We start from the raw sequence: 20,610 nt of genomic DNA on the forward strand, positions 1-20,610 counted from the left end.
CCCGGGTACCACCGCGGGCAAGGTGCCCGCGAAACCAAGCGCGCTGTAGGTTTGCACATGCGCATTTGGGCATGAGACGCCTAGGGACCTTAGTGCAAAGCTAAGTGTGCGGCTGCGCAGCCGTGTCCTTCTGGTGAAGCAAAGCGATGAGCAGTTCTGCGCTTGCGCCATGCAGAGAGGCAGGGTGCAGAGAACGCAGCCCTGGCTTTCTGGGTGTCTGGAGACAGCGTTCGCCCAGCGCGCATGCGCCTCGACTTTCGATGCTACTGGGGGCGGGGCCCGGAGGGGGAGGGAGAGGTGGGGGGGGGAGGGAAGAGGCTGCAGAAGCCGAAGCCCTGACCCACCGGCAGGCTGGGGCTGCGGCGGCGCGGGTGAGTGACAAACGACCCAACTGGGTCCCCATCCTCTGCGCTCCATCAACTCTTCCTGGAGTCCCAAAGAGCTTCGGGGGTCTCTCCTCTTATCTAGGACCCCCGTTATTTCCGGAGCTCCCCTTCATTCCAGGCAATCCCAGCACCCCCACACAATCCCTGCAGACCCTCAGCCTTAATATTTTATCGTTTTATCCAGAGGCTCCCATCTCACCTTTACTCCTGAACATCTCTCAGGGACCATAAGACACTGACCTGAGAGCCCCCCAACGCTCCCCTCTGATCTGGATGCCCCCTGTCTACTGCATTGCTCGGTTGGCATCACTTCAAAGCCTTATGGGTGTTCGACCCCCGGGGCATCCCCGATTCTCTTTCCCTTTCCTATTCCCCTGAGCCCCCGTTCTCCTCTAACTCCTACAGCGACTCCTTTCTTCTTTCCACTTTTGCTCATTTCCCTCCATCCTTCCAGACTGTCCCCCAATATCCATCAACTCCTCCGCGAGGCATTCGGCGGCCGCGTGAAGCACAAGATGGGCACTGGGCGGGTGTCAACTACGAGTAAGCACCTCTGATTGCACTCAGCAGCTCGCCGCTCCCACCACCCATTTGCACAGGGGACCGGAGAAGCCCGTGTCGGGGCGACACGGGGACACCGAGCCCCCGCCAGCGCTGTTCACCCTTTGCCCGCAGAGCCGGCGCCCCCCATGCGCCAAGAAGCCGATCGGTGGCGTCTGGGGGCGCCATGGCCTCGGCGACCGCGGCGGCGGCGCCGGGCGAAGCGGAGGAAACGACCCGGCTCCGTAAACCGCGGTTCTCTTTCGAGGAGAACCAGATCCTGATCCGGGAGGTGCGCGCCCACTACCCTCAGCTCTACGGTGCGCAGAGCCGTCGGGTGAGCGTGGCCGAGCGGCGGCGAGTGTGGGACAGCATCGCCAGCAAGATCAACGGCATCACCAGCTGGAAGCGCACGGGCCAGGAGGTTCAGAAGCGCTGGAACGATTTCAAGCGCCGCACCAAGGAGAAGCTCGCCCGAGTGCCGCACTCCACGCAGGGCGCGGGGCCCGCCGCCGAGGACTCCTTCTCCGCGGAGGAGGAGACTATTTTCGCCATTCTGGGGCCGGGTGTGGCGGGGCCCGGAGCTGGGGCTGAGGAGACCCCGACAGCCGCCTCTTCACAGCCACAAGCTCCGACCGCTGGTACGCAACGCTATGTTTTGTCCGAGGATCGCAGGCAGGATCGACGGGCAGGTGAGTCCCAAAGCCACTCGTGTAACAACTGCAAACACTTCTAAAGCCTACTGTACGCAGTTCACGCCCAAATCCTTCAGTCGTGTTTATCAGTCTCCTAAAAACTGTGGGAGGTGGGTGTTGTTTAGAGCTGGGGTGTTAAGGTCAGAGGAAGGATATGATTTAGACGTGGTGGCAATGGGCCTGTAATTTTAGTCATTGGAAGGTGAAGGCAGAAGAAAAATGAGTTTAAGGCTAGCATGTACTACAGCAGAACTGGTTCAAAAGAAGGGCGAGCAAGGTCTATCTGGGGATGCCCAACTGGTAGAGTGCTTTCCTAGCGCTGGGTCGAATCCCCCAGCACTTCATAGATCCGTGTGGTGGCACATGACTGTAATCCCAATACCTTGAAGTTGGTGCTAGAAGACCAAGGTTATCTTTGGGTACATTGATAAAATGCAAACCTCAGCCCTGTGAGACTCCATTTCTCTAAAAATAATAATGATTTAGTAAAGGAAATGGACTGGTTTTGGTGGTTGGGCAGTCACTTGGTAACTGTCAGGGGTAGGTGTGGAAGCAGCCCTAGGAGGCCTAGTTGGGGTCCATAGCTGGAAAAGTCAGCCAGCAGCCAGGCAGGATTTCAATAGGTGGGGCTGGTCTCTTCTCCCAGCCCCGGTAGATGCTGAGGCAGGAGGATCAGGGACCTCGGTGTCTGCCTTGGTCTTCAGTGTGAGTTCAGTAGCAGCTGGGATTCAGGAGACTTTGTGCCAAACCAAAAGCAGAAAGAGGGCTGGTAGAGCATTTGGCCAGCATGCATGGGGCTCAAGAGTTCATTTCCAGCCCCGAAAATAAAGAGGAGAGAGAGATGGGGGGGGGGGGGGAGACCCAGGACTGCCTAGAGGCAGAGTCCAGGCTGAGTGTTAATTACAGTGTTGTCGCTGGGTGGTGGCGTCTGAGTTCATTTCTGCTCCAGCCAAACACGGGTGAAAAGTAAGTTTTTCCCTCCAAGGGTTTCAGTGAGAACCTCGTGTGGCAGTACAGGCAAATTGCTCAGAGTCTCTGGAGTACATGACTAGCTTGTGATGTCGTGGTCAACAGTTTGAGGTCCTTACTACTTCTCCACTGTAAGCCAAAGACTTGGATAAGTCTGGTGACTTCCTCAAGGTCATACCTGAAGAGCTGCTGTGGAGATTTTTTTCTTCATAAGTCTCTTTCCACCTTGGGTTCTCGGGATCGAAGTCAAGTTGTCAGGCTTGCCGAGTAGGCATCTTTATGCTGAGCATCTCACTGGCCACTTAGCTAGGTAGTCATATGACTCAGAGAGGTTCATTTTCCTACCTGAGGCCACACAGCAGCGGAGAGATGTTCAGTGGTGTCTTTGCCTGTAGTCTGCCTGCAATTGTTGCCCCTGAGCAACTGGGAAGTTAATGGGTAAGACAGGTGAGCCCGAGGAGGTGAGCCTGAGCTCAAGGTCAGGACTTGGAGCTCAGGTAGAGGGGAGTGAGGAAGCCAGGAAATGCCCGCCTGTGTTCTCAGTTTGAATCAAGTATCTTTCTGTGAAGTGGTCCTATCAGACCAGGATACTAACAAGTTTGTTATGTGTTCGTGTGTCGTGGGTGGTAGGTATTCGTGTTTGCACGTAGTTTGTTACATGTTCGCACGTAGTTTGTTACATGTTCGTGTGTCGTGGGTGGTAGGTATTCGTGTTTGCACGTAGTTTGTTACATGTTTGTGTGTCGTGTGTGGTAGGTATTCGTGTTTGCACGTAGTTTGTTACATGTTCGTGTATCCTGTGTGGTAGGTATTCGTGTTTGCACGCATGCATGTGCATCGAGAAGCCCAAAGTTGATGTGTGGAATTGTCACCTGTCTCACCTTAGGCTGTGAGGCAGGATCACTCAGTCAAACCCAGAGCTGACTGGTGGGCTCCCCTACCAGTCAGCATGCTCCAGAGGTTTCCCTGTCTCTGCCTTCCAAGACTGGAATTCCAGGCTTGCTACCATGCTTGCCCATCATGTGAACTCTGGGACTCTGGATTGGTCTTCACGTTTCCACTGAATCATCTCCTGAACTCCCTTTCTTTTTTAGAAGTTGGTGGAAGCCACTTTATCCTTTTTGTTTTGATTTTTGAGACAGGGTTTCTCTGTGTAGCTTTGGAGCCTGCCCTGGAACTCTCTCTGTAGACCAGGCTGGCCTCGAACTCACTGAGATCCACTGCCTCTGCCTCCCGAGTGCTGGGATTAAAGGCGTGCGGCTCCACTTTATTCATTTTTATACACTCATAAATGTTTACGGAGACCCTCTTCCTGGGGGTAGAAGCTGAGATACAGCAGAGGACAGGACAAATTCTTCTCCCTTAGGGAGCTGCTCTAGTTGGGGGAAACACCACAAATAGCCACATAGTGCCACTAGACAATAACTACTAACAAGAGAAATACTCTCTACTGAGAGGGTATCGAGTCAGGGAAGGGCAGCTCACACTGAAATCCCAGTTCTTGAGAGGTTTTGAGGCTAACCTGGGCTGCATGGAGACCCTGTACCAAAAAGTTATTTAGGGTGATATGGGCTGTATAGTAAGGAGAGTCAGGGAGGGCTTCTCGGAGGTGGTGACATCAGCAGAAACTTGAATTTAGATACATATCCACAAGATTTTGTATGTATATCTATGTGTGTATATGTATACATGTATATGTAAATGTGTGTATATAATGTATTATATTTACACTATAACCTGCTGGATATCTGAGGGAAGAGCCTTTCAGCCTCAGAAAACCACATATGCAAAGGCCCTGAGACTACAGTATCCTCCACCAACTTGGAACTCGCTTTGTAGATCAGGCTGGCCTTGAACTCACCAAGATCTGCCTGCCTCTGCTTCCTGAATGTTGGGACTGCACCACAGAACCTGGCCTAACTAGCCTCTAAATGCTGTGTGAAACCTTTAAAGTGGGAATCGATAGTGGAAGAAGAGGAGCAGGGCACTGAGCAGCTGTGAGAAGCCTGCTTGTAGTAATAATTTTGTTTGTGATCTAACAAATAAAGCTTGCCTGAAGATCATAGTGCAGAACTAAGCCACTGGTTAGCCATAAAGGCCAGGCAGTGGTGGCGCACACCTTTGATCCCAGCACTCAGGAGGTAGAGGGTGATGGATCTTTGTGAGTTCAAGGCCACCCTGGGCTACGTAAGAATAATCAGTCTAAAAGAGAAACAGCCAGGTAGTGGTGGTTAACACTTAACAATCCCCATATCTGGGAGTCAACGTGTGTTTAATCCCAGTACTAGGGAGGTGGAGACAGGAAGGGACATGGCTGGGCTGAGAAAGGAGCTCGGGTGCAGCCTGGGCAGTCAGTCTGAGACAGGATTGCCCCTATGGTCTGAGCATTGGTAGAGGTAAGAGCTCTAATGACTGACCACTCTGCTTCTCTGACCCTTCAGCTTTCACCCCATAGTTGACTCCGAGTTTTTATTATTAAGACAATTAGAGAAAGCCGGGCGATGGTGGCACATACCTTTAATCCCAGCACTCGGGAGGCAGAGGCAGGCGGATCTCTGTGAGTTCGAGACCAGCCTGGTCTACAGAGCTAGTTCCAGGACAGGCTCCAAAGCCACAGAGAAACCCTGTCTCGAAAGACAAAAAAAAAAACAAAAAACAAAAAAAACCACCAATTAGAATTTGTCCTACATTTGCCAAATGTATCTTTACTGGCACTGGGAACTGAACTGGGGATCACTTATCTCTGCATAGTATTTGGAGGAGATGTAATAGCCAGGGATGGTGGCACATACCCATAGATACAGGAGCATCATCCCAAATCTGAGGTTGGCTGTTGTACATACTGAATTCCAGGCCAGCCAGAGCTACTGAGCAACATCCTGTCGCTCTGACACAAAAAGACGCGCCCCCCCCCCCAAGCTACTTTTAATCTCAACACTTGGGAGGCAGAGACAGGCAAATTTTGTGATTGGAAGCCAGCCTGATTAACAGAGCGAGTTCCAGGACAGCCAGGACTGTTAAACTGAGAAACACCCTGCCTTGAAAAACAACAACAAATACACCACCACCCCATCCCATCCCACCCCCTGGCACTTACACACACACACACACACACACACACACACACACAAAATGAGGGCCTCTGAGGTGGCTGAGTGGTTAAAGGTGCTTGCCACAAAACATGAGTTCAATTCCCTGGGACTGAAACAAGTTGTCTTGTGACTTGTACATGTACAACATGGCATGTGTACCTGAACCCCCATAAATACAAATGAGTAAATATGAAATATATTTATTTATTTGTTTATTTTGGGTTTTTGAGACAGGGTTTTTCTGTAGCTTTGGAGGCACTCCTCAAACTAACTCTTGTAGACCAGACTGGCTTCAAACTCTGCCTCTGCCTCTTGAGTGCTGGGATTAAAGGCATGTGCCACCACTGCCCAGCGTGAAATAATTTTTTAAAAAAATAACATGGGGGGCTGGAGAGATGGCTCAGAGGGTAAGAGCATTGCCTGCTCTTCCAAAGGCCCTGAGTTCAATTCCCGGCAATCACATGGTGGCTCACAACCATCTGTAATGAGGTCTGGTGCCCTCTTCTGGCCTGCAGGCATACACACAGAAAGAATATTGTATACGTAATAAATAAATAAAAATATTAAAAAAAAATAACATGGAAAAGAAGGCTGTCCAATAGCTCTGTGGTAGAGCCCTGCCTAGAATCCCCCAGTGAGGGGCTGGGGTGTTGCTTAGTGGTAGAGCCCTGCCTAGAATCCTCCAGTAAGGGGCTAGGGTGTGGTGTGGCTCAGTGGTAGAGCCCGCCCCCTTCCGCTTAGTACTTGAGGCCTGGAGTCCTAAGCCTGGGAAAACAGCAGCTAGCACAGTGAAGCCTGGGCTGGTGGGGCCCAGGAAGAGTAATTAGACAGACAACAAACAGGGATTCCATACCTAGGGGAAATGAGTGCTAGAAGAAATCCCTTAGGGCGAAAGGCCTGGCTGCCACTTTAGATAAGAGCCAAGGAGATAACAGTAGAGCCTGCAGGCCCGGAGCCACCACACCGGTTGCTCATTGCTCGGGCCTTAGGCAGCCACTGATCTCCTATCTGCATCTGTAGATCAGCTTGTTCTGACATTTCCAGTACATGGAAGCAGGCGGTATGCTGTTGGTCGTGCCTAGACGCCTTCCTGGAGTCTGGGTGTGTTGTAGTGGTACCCTACAAGGCTGATGGTGAAGGAACTGAGGGTACATTGGATGAGGGTAGGGAGCCGGTAGGGAGATGATAGTGATCTGACAAGGCCAGAGGTCTGGACTCAAAAGAGTCTAAATTGGGTGTTGGATTTAATGCGGTTTGTGTGGAATGATACCTGCATGGGGTGTGGAGGTGCAGGCCTGTGGTCTTTGCTACTAAAGGAGGCTAAAGTAGATGGAAGTTCAAGGCCAGCCTGGGCAAGTCAGCAGAATCCTGTCTCAATGTGGGAGGTGGAGAGGTGGCTTAGAAGTTAAGAGCCCGCACTGTTTACAGAGGTCACAGGCTCAGGGCCCAGCAACCACGCCAGCCACTCAGAACCACGAGGCGCCTGGAGCGTCAGTACTCGCACGCACAGACCCACACAGACACGCAGATACAGAATTAAACTTAAAAAAAAAAAAACCTGTAGCTGGGCGGTGGTCACAGGCGCCTTTGCTGCTAGCACTGGAGTGTGGGTAGGTCTCTTGAGTTCAAGGTCAGCCTGGTCTACAGAGTTCGAGGACAGCCAGGACACATAAGTAGAGAAACTCTTTATCTTGAAAAACCAAGAGGGCTGGAGAGGTGGCTCAGAGGTTAAGAGCATTGCCTGCTCTTCCAAAGGTCCTGAGTTCAATTCCTAGCAACCACATGGTGGCTCACAACCATCTGTAATGAGGTCTGGTGCCCTCTTCTGGCATGCAGACATACATGTAGACAGAATAATGTATATATGATAAATAAATATTTTTTTAAAAAAGAAAAACCAAGATTAAATAATAAAATAAATTAAAAATATTTTTCTAAAATGGACTGAAGAAAGAACTCAGTTGGTAATGCTTTTGCCAGAGAAGTATGAAGTTCTGAGTTCAGTCTTCTGAACCCAGGCTTAAAAGCCCTGTGTACTTCACTTAAGTGAAATCCCAGCACTCAAGAGGTGGAGTCAGGAGGACCCTGGGGTCACGTTGTCCAGCCAGTCAAACCAAATCAGCAAAGTCCAGGAGAAACCGGTCTTAAAAATGAGTTGGACAGTCCACGTCCACATGGGTGCACATATCCCTCACACATGTACACTCCTGCACTCCCTGACACAGAGCACTCCCTGACACAGGCTGCTGATGAGTTGGACAGCCCACGTCCACATGGGTACACATATCCCTCACACATGTACACTCCTGCACACCCACACAGAGCACTCCCTGACACAGGCTGCTGATGAGTTGGACAGTCCACGTCCACATGGGTGCACATATCCCTCACACATGTACACTCCTGCACTCCCTGACACAGGCTGCTGATGGAGCACACACCTAGCATGAATGAAACACTCTTCCAGCGCCAGCATAGGAAAAGAACGGGGAATGAATGAAGGACGTACTTTAGCCCCAGCTAAAGGATGGAGCGGCTGTCTCTGAGGCAGGGGTGGAAGAGGAAGGTCAGGAGCTCAGTGCTGAGTTGGGAGTGTCAGTAGACAGTGCACAGACTCGAAGAATTCCCCCTGAAGACTAGAGAGCCCCAGTCCCCAGCTCAGGGAAAAGGTTCAGGTCACCCAGGACCTTAGTCCTCCCGGCAGACTGTTCAAGTCCAAGAGTGTGAATCAGGTCCCAGGTTGGGAAGCCCAGCAGGCAGGGACAGAACTAGGAAGCCCTTCCCCTGCCTTCATGGCTGGAGAGAGCTTCCAGGAAGTGTGGCCAGCGTGCCAGCCATTCTTGTCTCCTCTCCAGGGACTCCAGCTGAGAGGTGAATGGTGAGTGTCCAGATGATTCTGAACTCTGGGGAGCACACAGAGCCTCTTGCTACCTACGGGGACAGCAAGACTTTGAAGGCTTTTGTCCTCTGAAGCTGGCCACCAGGTTTAATGCATCGACGACTCTGCATTCAGAGACTGATGTCACAGGCCTCTGTTCTCTTGACATGCTCTAACTTGGGTGGTATTACAACTGGGTTTGGTGTTTTGTTTTGTTTTCTTGTTTTTGAGACACAGTCTCTCTATACATCCCAGATTGAGCGCCAACCAATCCTCCGGCTTCATGCTCCAGAATACAAATATTTCAGGCATGAGTCTTGATAGCTGTTCGGGTTTTGGGGGGTGTGTGTTTCCTAGGGTGGAAGAGATCTTAGGGTGTTTGGTTGTTGTTTTTTAAGGGGTGTATATGGTGTAATATAATCCAAGTTGGGTGAGCAGTGGATGCAGGCATTCAGCTTCTCAATCTCCTTCTGGCTTTGGCTTCCTAAGCAGTTGGGTTAACGGGTGTGTGCCAGCATGTCTAAAAGGCAAAGTCAAGCCAGGTATGGTAGAGCCCACCTGTACTACCCGCGTTTAGAAGCTGAAGCAAGAGGGTCAGGACTTGCAGGTTAGAGACCCTGTTTCATCAGAGGAGGAAGGAACTGAGATTGTTCTGGGGGCCAGGAAGCCAAATCGGGAAATGAAGCCTTGCAGACTCATTACAACTTACCCAAGGTCTCTCTCTTTACAGATACCGCAGCCCAGAGCAAAGGGGGCTCCAGCAGCCCAGAGTCCTCTGCCCGGCCCTCTTGCAATGTCCCTGAAGCCAAGGAGGGTGAGTCCCCGTCCCCTGCAGCCATGCAGCCTGTCCAGCTGCCCCGCCTGGCCTTGTCTTCACCTCTCCCTGCCCCTCCACCGCCACCCACGCCGCTGGCCCAAGTGGCACCTTCATCCCCTAGCCCACCACCTCCTCGGCCCACCTCAGCCCCAGAACAGTCCCTGGACTTTCTGCGGGCTCAGCAGGAGACTGCCAATGCCATCAGGGAGCTGGCTGGCACCCTTCGGCAGGGACTGGCCAAACTGAGCGAGGCCCTCAGCGCCCTGTTACCCCTTCTGCCGGGAACCCCAGCTGACCCGCAGCCTTCGCCCCCGCCTCCGCCTCCGCCCCCACCTCCCAAGCCAGTTCTTCCACCACCTGCCCCCAAGGTGGAGGTCCCCTCAGAGCCTGTGTCCGTGGTAGCTGCTGTCGTGGATGGGGCTGTAGTAGCAGCTAGGGGAGTGATCATCTCCCCTAGAAGCGAGGAAGGGGTGCCCAAACCACCCCCAGCTCCACCAGTACTCCTCCACGACTCACCACCACACAAAAGGAAGAAAGGCTTCCCTACACGGAAGAGGCGGAGTCGCTGGAAGTCTCCGTGAAATCTACTCCCGTCTACGCTCCTGCCTGCAACCCCCTCTCCCTGCTTGGCACAGTCGAGGAGGAAGCTGCTCTTTGCCCATCCTAGCTGCACCCTGGCTTCCTGCTCTAGGGAAGTGAGCACCCCACTTCCTGTGCTAGTTAGTGCCTGATTCTCTGAGTGGGTTCCCTGGGTGGGAAGCCCTCAGCCCCTTTCTCTGGTACAGTGGTGTCTGCCTGACTGCCTCCTGTAACCCCCAACTTGTAAGCCATCAATTTTATGTTGTTATATTGCCCCATGTGGGGTGGGAGGGGGACCTCCTGGCTCTGCGACATGCCCCTTTGCCTAAGAGTTGCTGTTCTTGTCTTGAAGAGAAGCAACGCGTGCGGACATCCCCACTCCCCCAGCCGCGTGCGGACATCCCCACTCCCCCAGCCGACTTCGGAAGGGTTGGGCGTTTGCTAGACAAATGAGAATGTAGAAGAGGACCACTTCCTTTCGGGAGGGGGAGGCGGGATTCTGATGGGGGAGGTATAGGTTGGGTCCTCTGCCTCCCGTTGCTGTGTCGTGTGTCTGACCTCCCCAGCTCAGCTCCCCCTTTTCTTCTCAGTGCTGACAAGAAGTCAATAAACTTATTTTCATACAATCAACTTTGGGCTCTGAGACAGGCCTTGGGTGAGAGCACAGCATTTAAGACTATTCCCTTCATCCTCTGCAGGCCACACCTCCTGAACTTGTCTTTCTAAAAGCCTTAACTGACCCTGGTATGGAAGCCCAGAGTGAAGGTTGTGATCCCAGCTGCTCAGATGGCTGAGGGCAAGAAACTGACTTTGAGGACAGCCTGAACAACAATAACGACACCCTGCATCCCCCCCCAAAAAAGGTTTTCAACCTATGTTTCAAATTTGAGATTAGTTAACATTCATGCAGGCCTGTGTTAGGAGAGCAGTTCGTTAAAGCAGCTTGGATGGATGACTCCGGTAAAGACAGTTGCCTGAGGGTCAGATTCCCAAGAACTACACAGAATTTAAAAATAGGCGTTTACAATTGTAAGAATTTAGAGCAGGGGATCACGGCGTACATTTGCAATTCAGTAATAGGCTGACAGGAGTTCAAGGCCAAACTGTTGTTTCTTTTTTTTTTTTTTTTGTTTTGGTTTTGGTTTTTCTAGACACGATTTCTCTGTAGTATTGGCTGTCCTGGAACTCATTCTGTAGACCAGGCTGGCCTCGAACTCAGATAACCGCCGGCCTCTGCCTACGGAGTACTAGGATTAAAAGTGTGCACCACCACCGGTTAGCCTGCGAAGCCTGTTTTTATAAAAGAAAAAATTGAAGCCAGGCTTATTTAAGTATTTTTGAAATCTCAGCCCGCCGGAGGATCTAAAGCTTCACGCCAGCCTGGGCCACTTAGTGAGACCCAGTCTCAAAACAAAAAAAAATACGGCTGGTAGTACTTCTCCGCGGCAGAACACTTAGCATAAGGCCCTGGATTCCATCCCAGCACCAAGAATAAGCAAGAGAAAGTAAATAAACAGTAGTACACGAAACCAATGGTTGCGAACATAGTATCTCCCAGGAAACGACGAAAATAGGCAATTCGCTTAAAGGAGAAAAGTGTTAAAATAGTAGTGCAGGTGGTAGGTAAAATTGTGACGCTGAAATAGCAGAACTCCAGGGCTGCTGTGACAACCCTGGGATGAGGTGAGAAAGCAGGCAGCTTCTACGGAGTGCAAACCCGGATGATTGAATGCAAATTGACAACATACTCAAGATATTTCTTGGGAGCATCAGCGGGGACCCAGGCCGAGTGAAGGGAAAAGGCTGATGTAAACAAAAACCTGACGACATACATCGCTTCTCCCCCATAATCTGAGAAAACATGGGGTACCCAGAGGCAGATGGGGCCCACCAGGTCATTAAGCATTTGAGGGTCTGGCGTTGCCCTCCCTGCAACCACCTCTAGGATCTCCCAATCCAAGTCCAAGCACCCCCACCCCATTCCCATGGTGGGAGGGGGGGGAAAGATTCCCTTTAGCAAAGCGGAGAGGGGGGGGCAAGAATCGGGAAGGCCTCCCCCAACCTTCCAAGCAGAGGAAGTGCGTCATTTCGTCCGTCTTGCAGAGCATTTTGGGAATTGTAGTGAAATTGGGGGGAGCGCGGGGAAGCTGACTGTGTAACCCTTTGAAGACCAAAGCGCGTGCACAGCTGGAGCAGAATTGGAAGGCGCTCAGTGCCCCTCCTTTAACAGATAAGGCCCTGGCTCTGAAGCCTTCAGCCCTCTCTCTTCTCATCCTGTTGCCAGTGGGCCTCCCTCGAGGCTAAGGACTCCGGGGGACGACAAAGTGCCAAGTAGACACCCCTCTCCAGGACACTTGCCTGTTTCCCGGTCCCTTAAACTTAAAACCATCCAATCAGAACCTCTCCGCCCCATCTCAAACTGCTGCTGCCTTCCTAACCCGTCATTGGCCCTTCTGAAGGGGCGGGATTCTCAGAGAGGGCAAGACTTTTCTCTAAAACTGCTCAGCAAGTCAGAGCAGAGAATGTTTGCCGGGTTCTGGGTATGGAGTCTCAGGACTGTAATCCCAACACTAGGGAAGCTGAAGCAGAAGGATTGCAGCAAGTCTGAAACCAGCCTAGGCTACAAAGGCTAGCCTTTAGGCCAGCCTAAGCTAAAGAATAAATTCAAATCTCAAAAAAGAAGGGGATGCCGGGCGGTGGTGGTGCACGCCTTTAATCCCAGCACTCGGGAGGCAGAGGCAGGCGGATATCTGTGAGTTCGAGACCAGCCTGGTCTACAAGAGCTAGTTCCAGGACAGGCTCCAAAACCAAAGAGAAACCCTGTCTCGAAAAACCCAAAAAAAGAAAAAGGGGGGGGGGGATTGCATGCCTCGAACTTGTCCGCTCCAAGCATTTCTGAATCCATGATCCGTCCCGTAAACCTTGTGTGCGAACCCCGGCTTCTTGGCGAAGCACATTGAAGATTAAGCATGCAGAAGACTGCGCGCGCCCACTCTTCCCGCCACTGCTTTCTGCCCAGTTCCCTTTAAGAAGCAGCCCCAACGGGACTACATTTCCCAGAAGGCTTTGCCCTCGCGTTATGTAACTTTCCCTGCGAAGCGGCCTCTGGGGCAGAAGAAGGAGGTGGAGGCGGCGGTGGTGGCCGTTGCAGCGGCGTCGGCAGCAGCGCGAGAGGCGGGAGCCCGGGGCGGCGGCACCCGAGGCCCATCAAAGAGCTGGAGCTGTGCATCTCGGCTCACGGCGCGGACCGGACGGGGGCGCCGACGTGCGTGCTCGTGGCTTGCCTTTTCCACGGGAGGCGGGAGTGAGGAGGAAAAAAAAAAGGCTGAGGGCCCAGGGGGCGGGGAAGGGGGGCCGGGCCTGAATCCGGCGGGGAGGCCGAGCCGGAGGCCAGACTGAGTGGCTCGCGCGCCCGTCCCCGGGCTCGACGAACGTGGGCGGAGGGTGCACAGCGGGGGCACCTGGCGGCGCTCCGGGGGGCGCCATGGCGTCCGTGCAAGCGTCCCGCCGCCAGTGGTGCTACCTGTGCGACCTGCCCAAGATGCCGTGGGCCATGGTGTGGGACTTCAGCGAGGCCGTGTGCCGTGGATGCGTGAATTTCGAGGGCGCGGACCGCATCGAGCTGCTCATCGACGCCGCCCGCCAGCTCAAGCGCAGCCACGTGCTCCCTGAGGGCCGCTCGCCGGGACCCCCGGCTCTCAAGCATCCGACCTCCAAGGACCTGGCCACCACGGGCTCCCAGGGCTCCCAGTTGCCACCCCCGCAGGCCCAGGCGCAGCCATCGGGGACCGGAGGTAGCGTCTCAGGCCCGGACCGCTATGACAGGGCTACTTCATCCAGCCGCCTGGCGCTGCCTTCGCCGGCTTTGGAGTACACCCTGGGGTCTCGCCTGGCCAACGGGCTGGGCCGCGAGGAGGCCGTGGCGGAAGGGGCACGCAGGGCTTTGCTTGGCTCCATCCCCAGCTTGATGCCCCCCGGGCTGCTGGCAGCTGCAGTGTCTGGCCTCGGAGGCCGAGCCTTGACGCTGGCACCTGGCTTAAGCCCCGCTCGTCCACTTTTCGGCTCTGATTTCGAGAAGGAGAAGCAGCAGAGGAATGCGGACTGTTTGGCAGAACTGAACGAGGCCATGAGGGGCCGGGCGGAGGAGTGGCATGGGCGTCCCAAGGCTGTGCGAGAACAGCTATTGGCGCTGTCCGCCTGTGCCCCTTTCAATGTCCGCTTCAAGAAGGACCACGGGCTGGTGGGAAGGGTGTTCGCCTTTGATGCCACTGCCCGACCTCCTGGCTACGAGTTCGAGCTGAAGCTCTTCACTGAATACCCCTGTGGTTCTGGCAATGTGTATGCAGGGGTCCTTGCGGTGGCTCGCCAGATGTTTCATGATGCTCTTCGAGAGCCGGGCAAGGCCTTGGCCTCATCGGGCTTCAAGTACCTCGAATATGAACGCCGCCATGGCTCAGGGGAATGGCGCCAGTTGGGAGAGCTGCTTACCGATGGGGTCCGCAGCTTCCGAGAGCCTGCTCCTGCGGAGGCCCTGCCCCAGCAGTACCCAGAACCGGCCCCAGCTGCTCTGTGTGGCCCACCACCTCGAGCCCCATCCCGGAACCTGGCACCCACGCCTCGCCGGCGCAAGGCATCCCCTGAGCCCGAGGGCGAATCAGCTGGGAAGATGACTACAGAGGAACAGCAGCAGCGGCACTGGGTGGCACCAGGTGGTCCATACTCTACAGACACACCTGGTGTACCCTCACCCATTGCTGCCCTCAAGAATGTAGCCGAGGCCCTGGGCCACTCACCGAAGGACGCTGGTGGGGGTGGAGGCTCTGTGCGTACAGGTGGCGCTAGCCCGGCAGCTTCCTCCACGACCCAACCACCAACCCAGCATCGCCTGGTGGCGCGCAACGGAGAGGCAGAAGTTAGCCCCACGGCGGGGGCTGAAGCTGTCAGCGGGGGTGGTAGCGGCACAGGGGCGACCCCTGGAGCCCCCTTGTGCTGTACCCTGTGCAGAGAGAGGCTGGAAGACACCCACTTCGTGCAGTGTCCCTCAGTACCCGGACACAAGTTCTGCTTTCCTTGCTCCCGAGAATTCATCAAGGCGCAGGGCCCAGCTGGAGAGGTGTACTGCCCCAGCGGAGACAAGTGTCCGCTGGTGGGCTCCTCTGTCCCCTGGGCCTTTATGCAGGGCGAGATTGCTACCATCCTTGCTGGAGATATCAAGGTCAAGAAAGAAAGGGACCCCTAGGCCATCAGTGCCATCAGGCTACTTTCCCCTCCCCCTTGCCCACCCACCGCAGTTGCGGATAAATTATTCCCTACCGCACCCAACCTGGTACCACCCTAACCTGTGTATATACCCTCTTTCCCTGCCCGGATGGATCCCCTGGGGTAGATACATTGTGGGTGGGGGTAGAGCTTGTGGCTCCTGTCAGAGCTGGTGTTTGGAGTTCCTGGGCCCCTCCGATTACCTTCTCCTTTCTTGGCTTGGCTTTTATGCTGTTGGTAGTTGGGGGAGAGGTACCCCACTTGTCCTTGAGAAGGGACCTCCTGAGTACTTGCTCTTTATAAATGAAGCAAAAGCATTTTATTGCACCCTCCCACCCTTTTCCTCCTTCAATAAACCGAAAGATGGGTTGGGGTTTTTTTTTTTTTTCCCCCTACTTGGTCCCTTTAGTTGTGTGAGATGCTGCGCCCCCTTCGGGACTGGACGTGTCCTGCGAGAGAGCGGACTTCTGCGATGTGACCACTAGGTGGCGCCCTTTGTCCAGCGGGCGGCTGTTTGTAGTGTACATTTGCTGTGCTCTCATTAAAAGGTGTAGTCGAGGCCGGTTTTGCAAACGATGGAACTGAGGTTTTGACAGGGTTTGGCTCTTGCCTGGGGACCACAGACAAGCCCGGGAATAGGAATGGTATGCGCTGTAGGTGGCCGATACTCTGAATGTGGAAAGGAAGCAGGAGGCTTCCTAGGGCAATTTATCCGAAGGTACGTTTCTAGGGGAACTGCCCACGGAGAAAGTAAGCTTTACCTTCCCGAGCAAATAAGATGCGTAAAAGCAGGGTGATGGCTTCTTACTTCAGATGGTGTCCGAGAGGTGGACACTCCTGAGAATGAGAAACTTCCTCGCATCCTTCATCTGGGGACATGGCGGCCACCTTAGAACACCCAGGAGCTAAGTAAAAGGCTCTCACCCGCCGCGGCTGCTTCTGATGTGTGCGCGGCCTTGTCCCGCACCTGTCCTGGGTGACTGATCATTAACCAGGATTTCCTGCTCCCTGACGTCAGGGGGCGGGGTCTGGGGCCTAAGTAGGTTGTGGCAAAACAGGGGTTAAAAAGAGAGGATGGCCCCAGGAACCCTGCCCCATTCCTACTGTGACCCTTACTGGGAGATTAGGGGAAGGATTGGAATGCGGAGCCACAGGGGTGATACCTGCACAGTGAGAGTCGGGGGTTGTGTCTTCACCACTGCACAATGCTCAGCTCTGAGACCCAAGGGTGCTCCCAATCGTCCTCCCAGATGTTCCCTAACCTGAACACGAACTGTCACATGCTCGTCGGTGTACTACCAGGGTCCCCCTCCCCATTCACTTAAATACATATCACATGCACACATCCCACTATCTTCTGAGTTCTTGGGCTCAAGGGTTCCGTCCCCCCTACCCCAGTGCTCAGGCAACCCCGGCACTTATAGCCTGGGGCTCAGGGCAGGGCTGGGAAAACCATCTCTGATTAAATACACCAGGTGATAAACCACACCAGGGGTGGTGCTGGATGGAGGGCCCCTCCTTCAAAAGTCTAGCTGATCCAGGGCTGCAGCCCCAAGTAGTGGGGCTTTCACCCTCCCCCTAAAACCTCAGGAATAGAGGCCTCCTCACACCTGGCCACTCTGCTCCAGGAAGGGCTCACAGCTGTGGAAGACACCTGGTCCTTTAAGAGCAGCTGGTAGGTGGGTGGGGGGCAGGGGAGTCACCCCCAGCCTGGCTGCTGTGTATTTTAGATAGAGGTTGGGTTAACTATTAACAGAACAGACGTGCTGACCTGTGCAGGTGGGGGGGGGAGGCTGGGTCAGTCCCCCTTTCCCCAGTGGTCAGGTGGGGTTAGGGCGGAGGGATTTGGGGTTTGTTTGGGAACCGGGGAGTAGGCAGAATAAGAAAAATTCTACAGAAAGATCCAGAAAATGTGGGAATCAGCAGAGGTGAGAGAGAGGAACAAGAGGCCTGTTGGTAAGGGTTGGGAGTGGGGCTTAAGTGGTAGAAACCCTGCCTAGAGTGGGGGGACTCGGTGTGTGACTCCGTGGGACCTGCCTAGAATCCCCCAGTGAGGGTCTGGGAAGCTTTTGCTAGGTGGTAGAATACTTACTTGCCTAAGCATCTGGGAAGCCATGGGTTCCATCCCAACACTACAATTTTTTTTTTTTTAAATTCACTGAGCCAGAGACATGGGGAAAAAATACCGCAAAAATGAATGAGAACAACCAGGCAGTGTTGGCACACACCTTTAATCCCAGCATTTGGGAGGCAGAGGCAGGTTCATCTCTGAGTTCAAGGCCAGCCTGGTCTATGGAGCTAGTTCCAGGACAGCCAAGGCTACACAGAGAAACCCTGTCTTGAAACAGCTCCCCGCCCCAAAGAAAACAAATGCTCAGAGAAAGTTTAATGGAGAGATGTCCAGAAAGGTTGAGAAAGGCAGGTGCACAGAGATGCCAGTCAGGCTCGGGAGCTGGGAGGATTGGATGCCGAGTGATAGCCATAATCCCTACATGCAAGAGGCTGAGGCAGAAACATCAACACAAGTTCTAGGCCAACCTGGGCTGCATGGGAACAGTCCATCTCAAAACGCAAAAGAGAAAAGAACAGAAAGCACGTAGGCAACACTAAGACTTCAAACTTGTTCAAACTAGGAAGCTTCCGGAAAGAGAAAGCCGAAGACCTCTGGGAAGAAGTACAAGGCCAGGCCTGTCCTGAATCCTCGGTTGTTCCCCACGTGGTGAAAACGGCCTGGCTAGTTCTTCCTTACCCTCCCAGCTTTGCTCACTGTACCTCCCCAACTGCCAGTCTGCCTGGAAGGTCGCTTCTGAGCTCCCACAGTCCCTATCCTCCCTCATCCCAGCTCTGCCCATTTTGGACCATGGTCCAAGGGATGCACAAGTACTCAGAATCCTTGACCTCGGTTAAAAAATAAATAAAAATAAAAAATAAATAAAACTCATGCACCATTGTGTGATAAGTCCTGGGTCAGAAGCTGCTGCGGTTCAGAACGGGGACACAAAAGCAGTTTCTGACCCCAGGAGTTACTATTCAAATGGAAGACACCCCAGGAGTTACTATTCAAATGGAAGACACGGAGCCTTAAAACATGGCGGCTCTTGGCGCAGGTCATAAGAAAAGATAGGCCAGGCAAAGGGATCTCAGGTTGATATCTTTAGAACAGGTTCATGAAAACTAAAGCCTAGAGAAATCAGTGTGGTTGACATGTGCAAAGGTCCTGAGGTAGCAAGCTGCCTGGTTCCACACACAAGCAGCCACGAGCCAGAGAAAGTAGATGGACAGGCAGACCCACCCCCGGGAGAGAGGCCACCTATGGACCTGAGGACAACCAGGGACAACGGATACAGACAGCAACATGGTATAGAAGTCCTATTCTTTCCAGAATTTTCACCACGGGGAGAACCACCTAGGCCCTGGAAAAAAAAAATTCTGGGTCCCCCATCTGCCTCCCTGTGCCCTGCCCACTCACACCTCAAGGCAGGCAGAGGAAGCTGGCAAGCCCCACAGGAACCTTTGTGTGGAGGGGGGGGGGCAGTGAATGGGGCGGGTGGCAGAGATGAAGGGAGAGGAGTGCCGGGCAGCGGGCAGCGGCTACACAAAGGCCCCAGTGTCTGCCCCTCCTGCCCCCATACAGATATAAATAAGATGTGCATATACCTTTTTATATATACCAGCGGGCTGGGCCAGAGGCTGGGGCCGCTCTGTCCCTGAAGGGCCAAGGCACAGCAGAGTCTGCCGCTGTGGCCAAGACTTGAACTAAGAGAAAAGCAGCTGGAGAACCCAGACTTGGAAGACACAATAGCTGGTTCTGAAGCTGGAGACAAGTCTGAGAAACAAACCTGGCTGGCGAGAAGGAAAAGGATGGCAAGAGATTGACAGAACGCAGAAAAGGGCCGTGGCAGGGAACACAGGCGAGAGGAAGTAGGTGCAGAGAGAAAGCAAGAGATTAAAATTCAGGGAATATGGGTGTGGTGGCCTGTAACCCCAGCACCTGGGTGGTAAAGTTAGGAGGAACAAGAGTTTGGGGTTCTCCTGGGCTACAAACTGAGTTTGCCGACCAATCTGGGCTATGTATCTCAAATAACTGCCCCCCCCATGCACTCCATTAAAAAAAATAAAATAAAAAACAGGCTAGGCACATAGTTCCCTTGATAGAGTGTTTATCTAGTGTGAAAGCAGCTCTGGGTTCAGTCCTGAACACCCCCTAAACTGGGCATGGGGGCTCGTGCCTGTAATGTCAGCATTATGGCAGTAGAGGAGGAGGAAACAGGAGTCCAGGTCATCCCGGCTACAGTGAACTCCAGGCTAGCCTAAGCTACATGAGATCCTGGAGCACTGCTTCTCAACCTGTGGGTCACGACCCCTTTGGGACCCAACAACCTTCTTCACAGGGGACATATGCATAGCAGATATTTACATTACGATTCATAACAGTAGCAAAATGACAATGACAATTATGAGTAGCAATGAAAATGATTTTATGGCTGGCGGGCACCATATGAGGAACTGTATTAAAGGGCCTCAGCATTAGGGAGGCTGAGAACCACTGCTGAGAGAGAGAGAGAAAGACAGAGACGGAGCGAAGGAGACCAGGCTGAGGCCAAAACCGGGACTGTAGGTGCAGGGACCTGGGGCCACAGCAGTGGGCTGTGGGCCAGCTGGGCTGGGAGCAGCTCTAAGGGTAAGGAGCAGAGGTGAGGGAGGTGCCCTGGGCCTCCGGATCCTCATGTTTACCTGAGGCAGGCATGGCAAACAGGCGTCCAGCCTGGACCACAGCAGCCAGGGTAGGCAGGGCCGGGCCGCAGTCCTGGCACCAATAGGCCCGACACGCCCACCTGTGGCCTGAGCGACACTGGCACCAGGGTAGATGGTGACACATTCGTGGACAGACACAGTGACGCACAGTGACCAATATAGGCAGATCTGAGTGACAGGTCTGAGGGACAGAGACACCATGCTGCACATAGAAAGTGACAGATAAAGGTGACAGACACGATGACAAGGAACAAGACAGTGACAAAGATACGGAAACACACACACCACTATGCTGAGATACTCATCACAGAACTAAAGAAGAGCAACATCAAAATGACGCTAAGAAATAAATATATAGAGCTGTATGACAGACACGACTCTCTCTCTCTCTCTCTCTCTCTCACACACACACACACACACACACACACACACACACACACACACACACGTGTACTGCCCCAAGCTGGCTTCTGTGTGTGAGGCAGGAAGTGGAAGGTATCCTCTTGAATAGGTGGAAGTCCAGGGCACTGCATCTCGGCCTCATGGCCTGCCTAGCACCCCAATAATTAGCTGTGTGACTAAGGTCAAGGCACCTTTCTCCCTCAGTTTTTTCCCCATAATAAAGTAAGGGGCCCTAGAC

The 20,610-nt window shown here is 53.5% G+C and overlaps 2 protein-coding genes across 2 annotated transcripts; both read left to right on the forward strand.

Moving 5' to 3' along the window:
• Positions 1 to 300: 300 nt before the first annotated feature.
• Positions 301 to 10,579, forward strand: LOC121449088 (Myb related transcription factor, partner of profilin). Its single transcript, XM_041653296.1, has 3 exons — positions 301 to 371; positions 841 to 1,618; positions 9,291 to 10,579. The coding sequence occupies exons 2-3, from the start codon at positions 1,114 to 1,116 to the stop codon at positions 9,956 to 9,958; spliced, it is 1,173 nt and encodes a 390-aa protein (XP_041509230.1). The 5' UTR covers positions 301 to 371; positions 841 to 1,113; the 3' UTR covers positions 9,959 to 10,579.
• Positions 10,580 to 13,041: 2,462 nt separating this feature from the next.
• Irf2bp1 (interferon regulatory factor 2 binding protein 1) lies at positions 13,042 to 18,003 on the forward strand. Its single transcript, XM_041654033.1, has one exon. It carries the CDS (start codon positions 13,441 to 13,443, stop codon positions 15,193 to 15,195), a length of 1,755 nt encoding a protein of 584 aa, XP_041509967.1. The 5' UTR covers positions 13,042 to 13,440; the 3' UTR covers positions 15,196 to 18,003.
• Positions 18,004 to 20,610: the final 2,607 nt, after the last annotated feature.

Source organism: Microtus oregoni, unplaced genomic scaffold (assembly GCF_018167655.1).
Source record: "Microtus oregoni isolate MIOR12 unplaced genomic scaffold, Mior012 000006F_ref0000085, whole genome shotgun sequence".
Lineage (NCBI taxonomy): Eukaryota > Metazoa > Chordata > Mammalia > Rodentia > Cricetidae > Microtus > Microtus oregoni.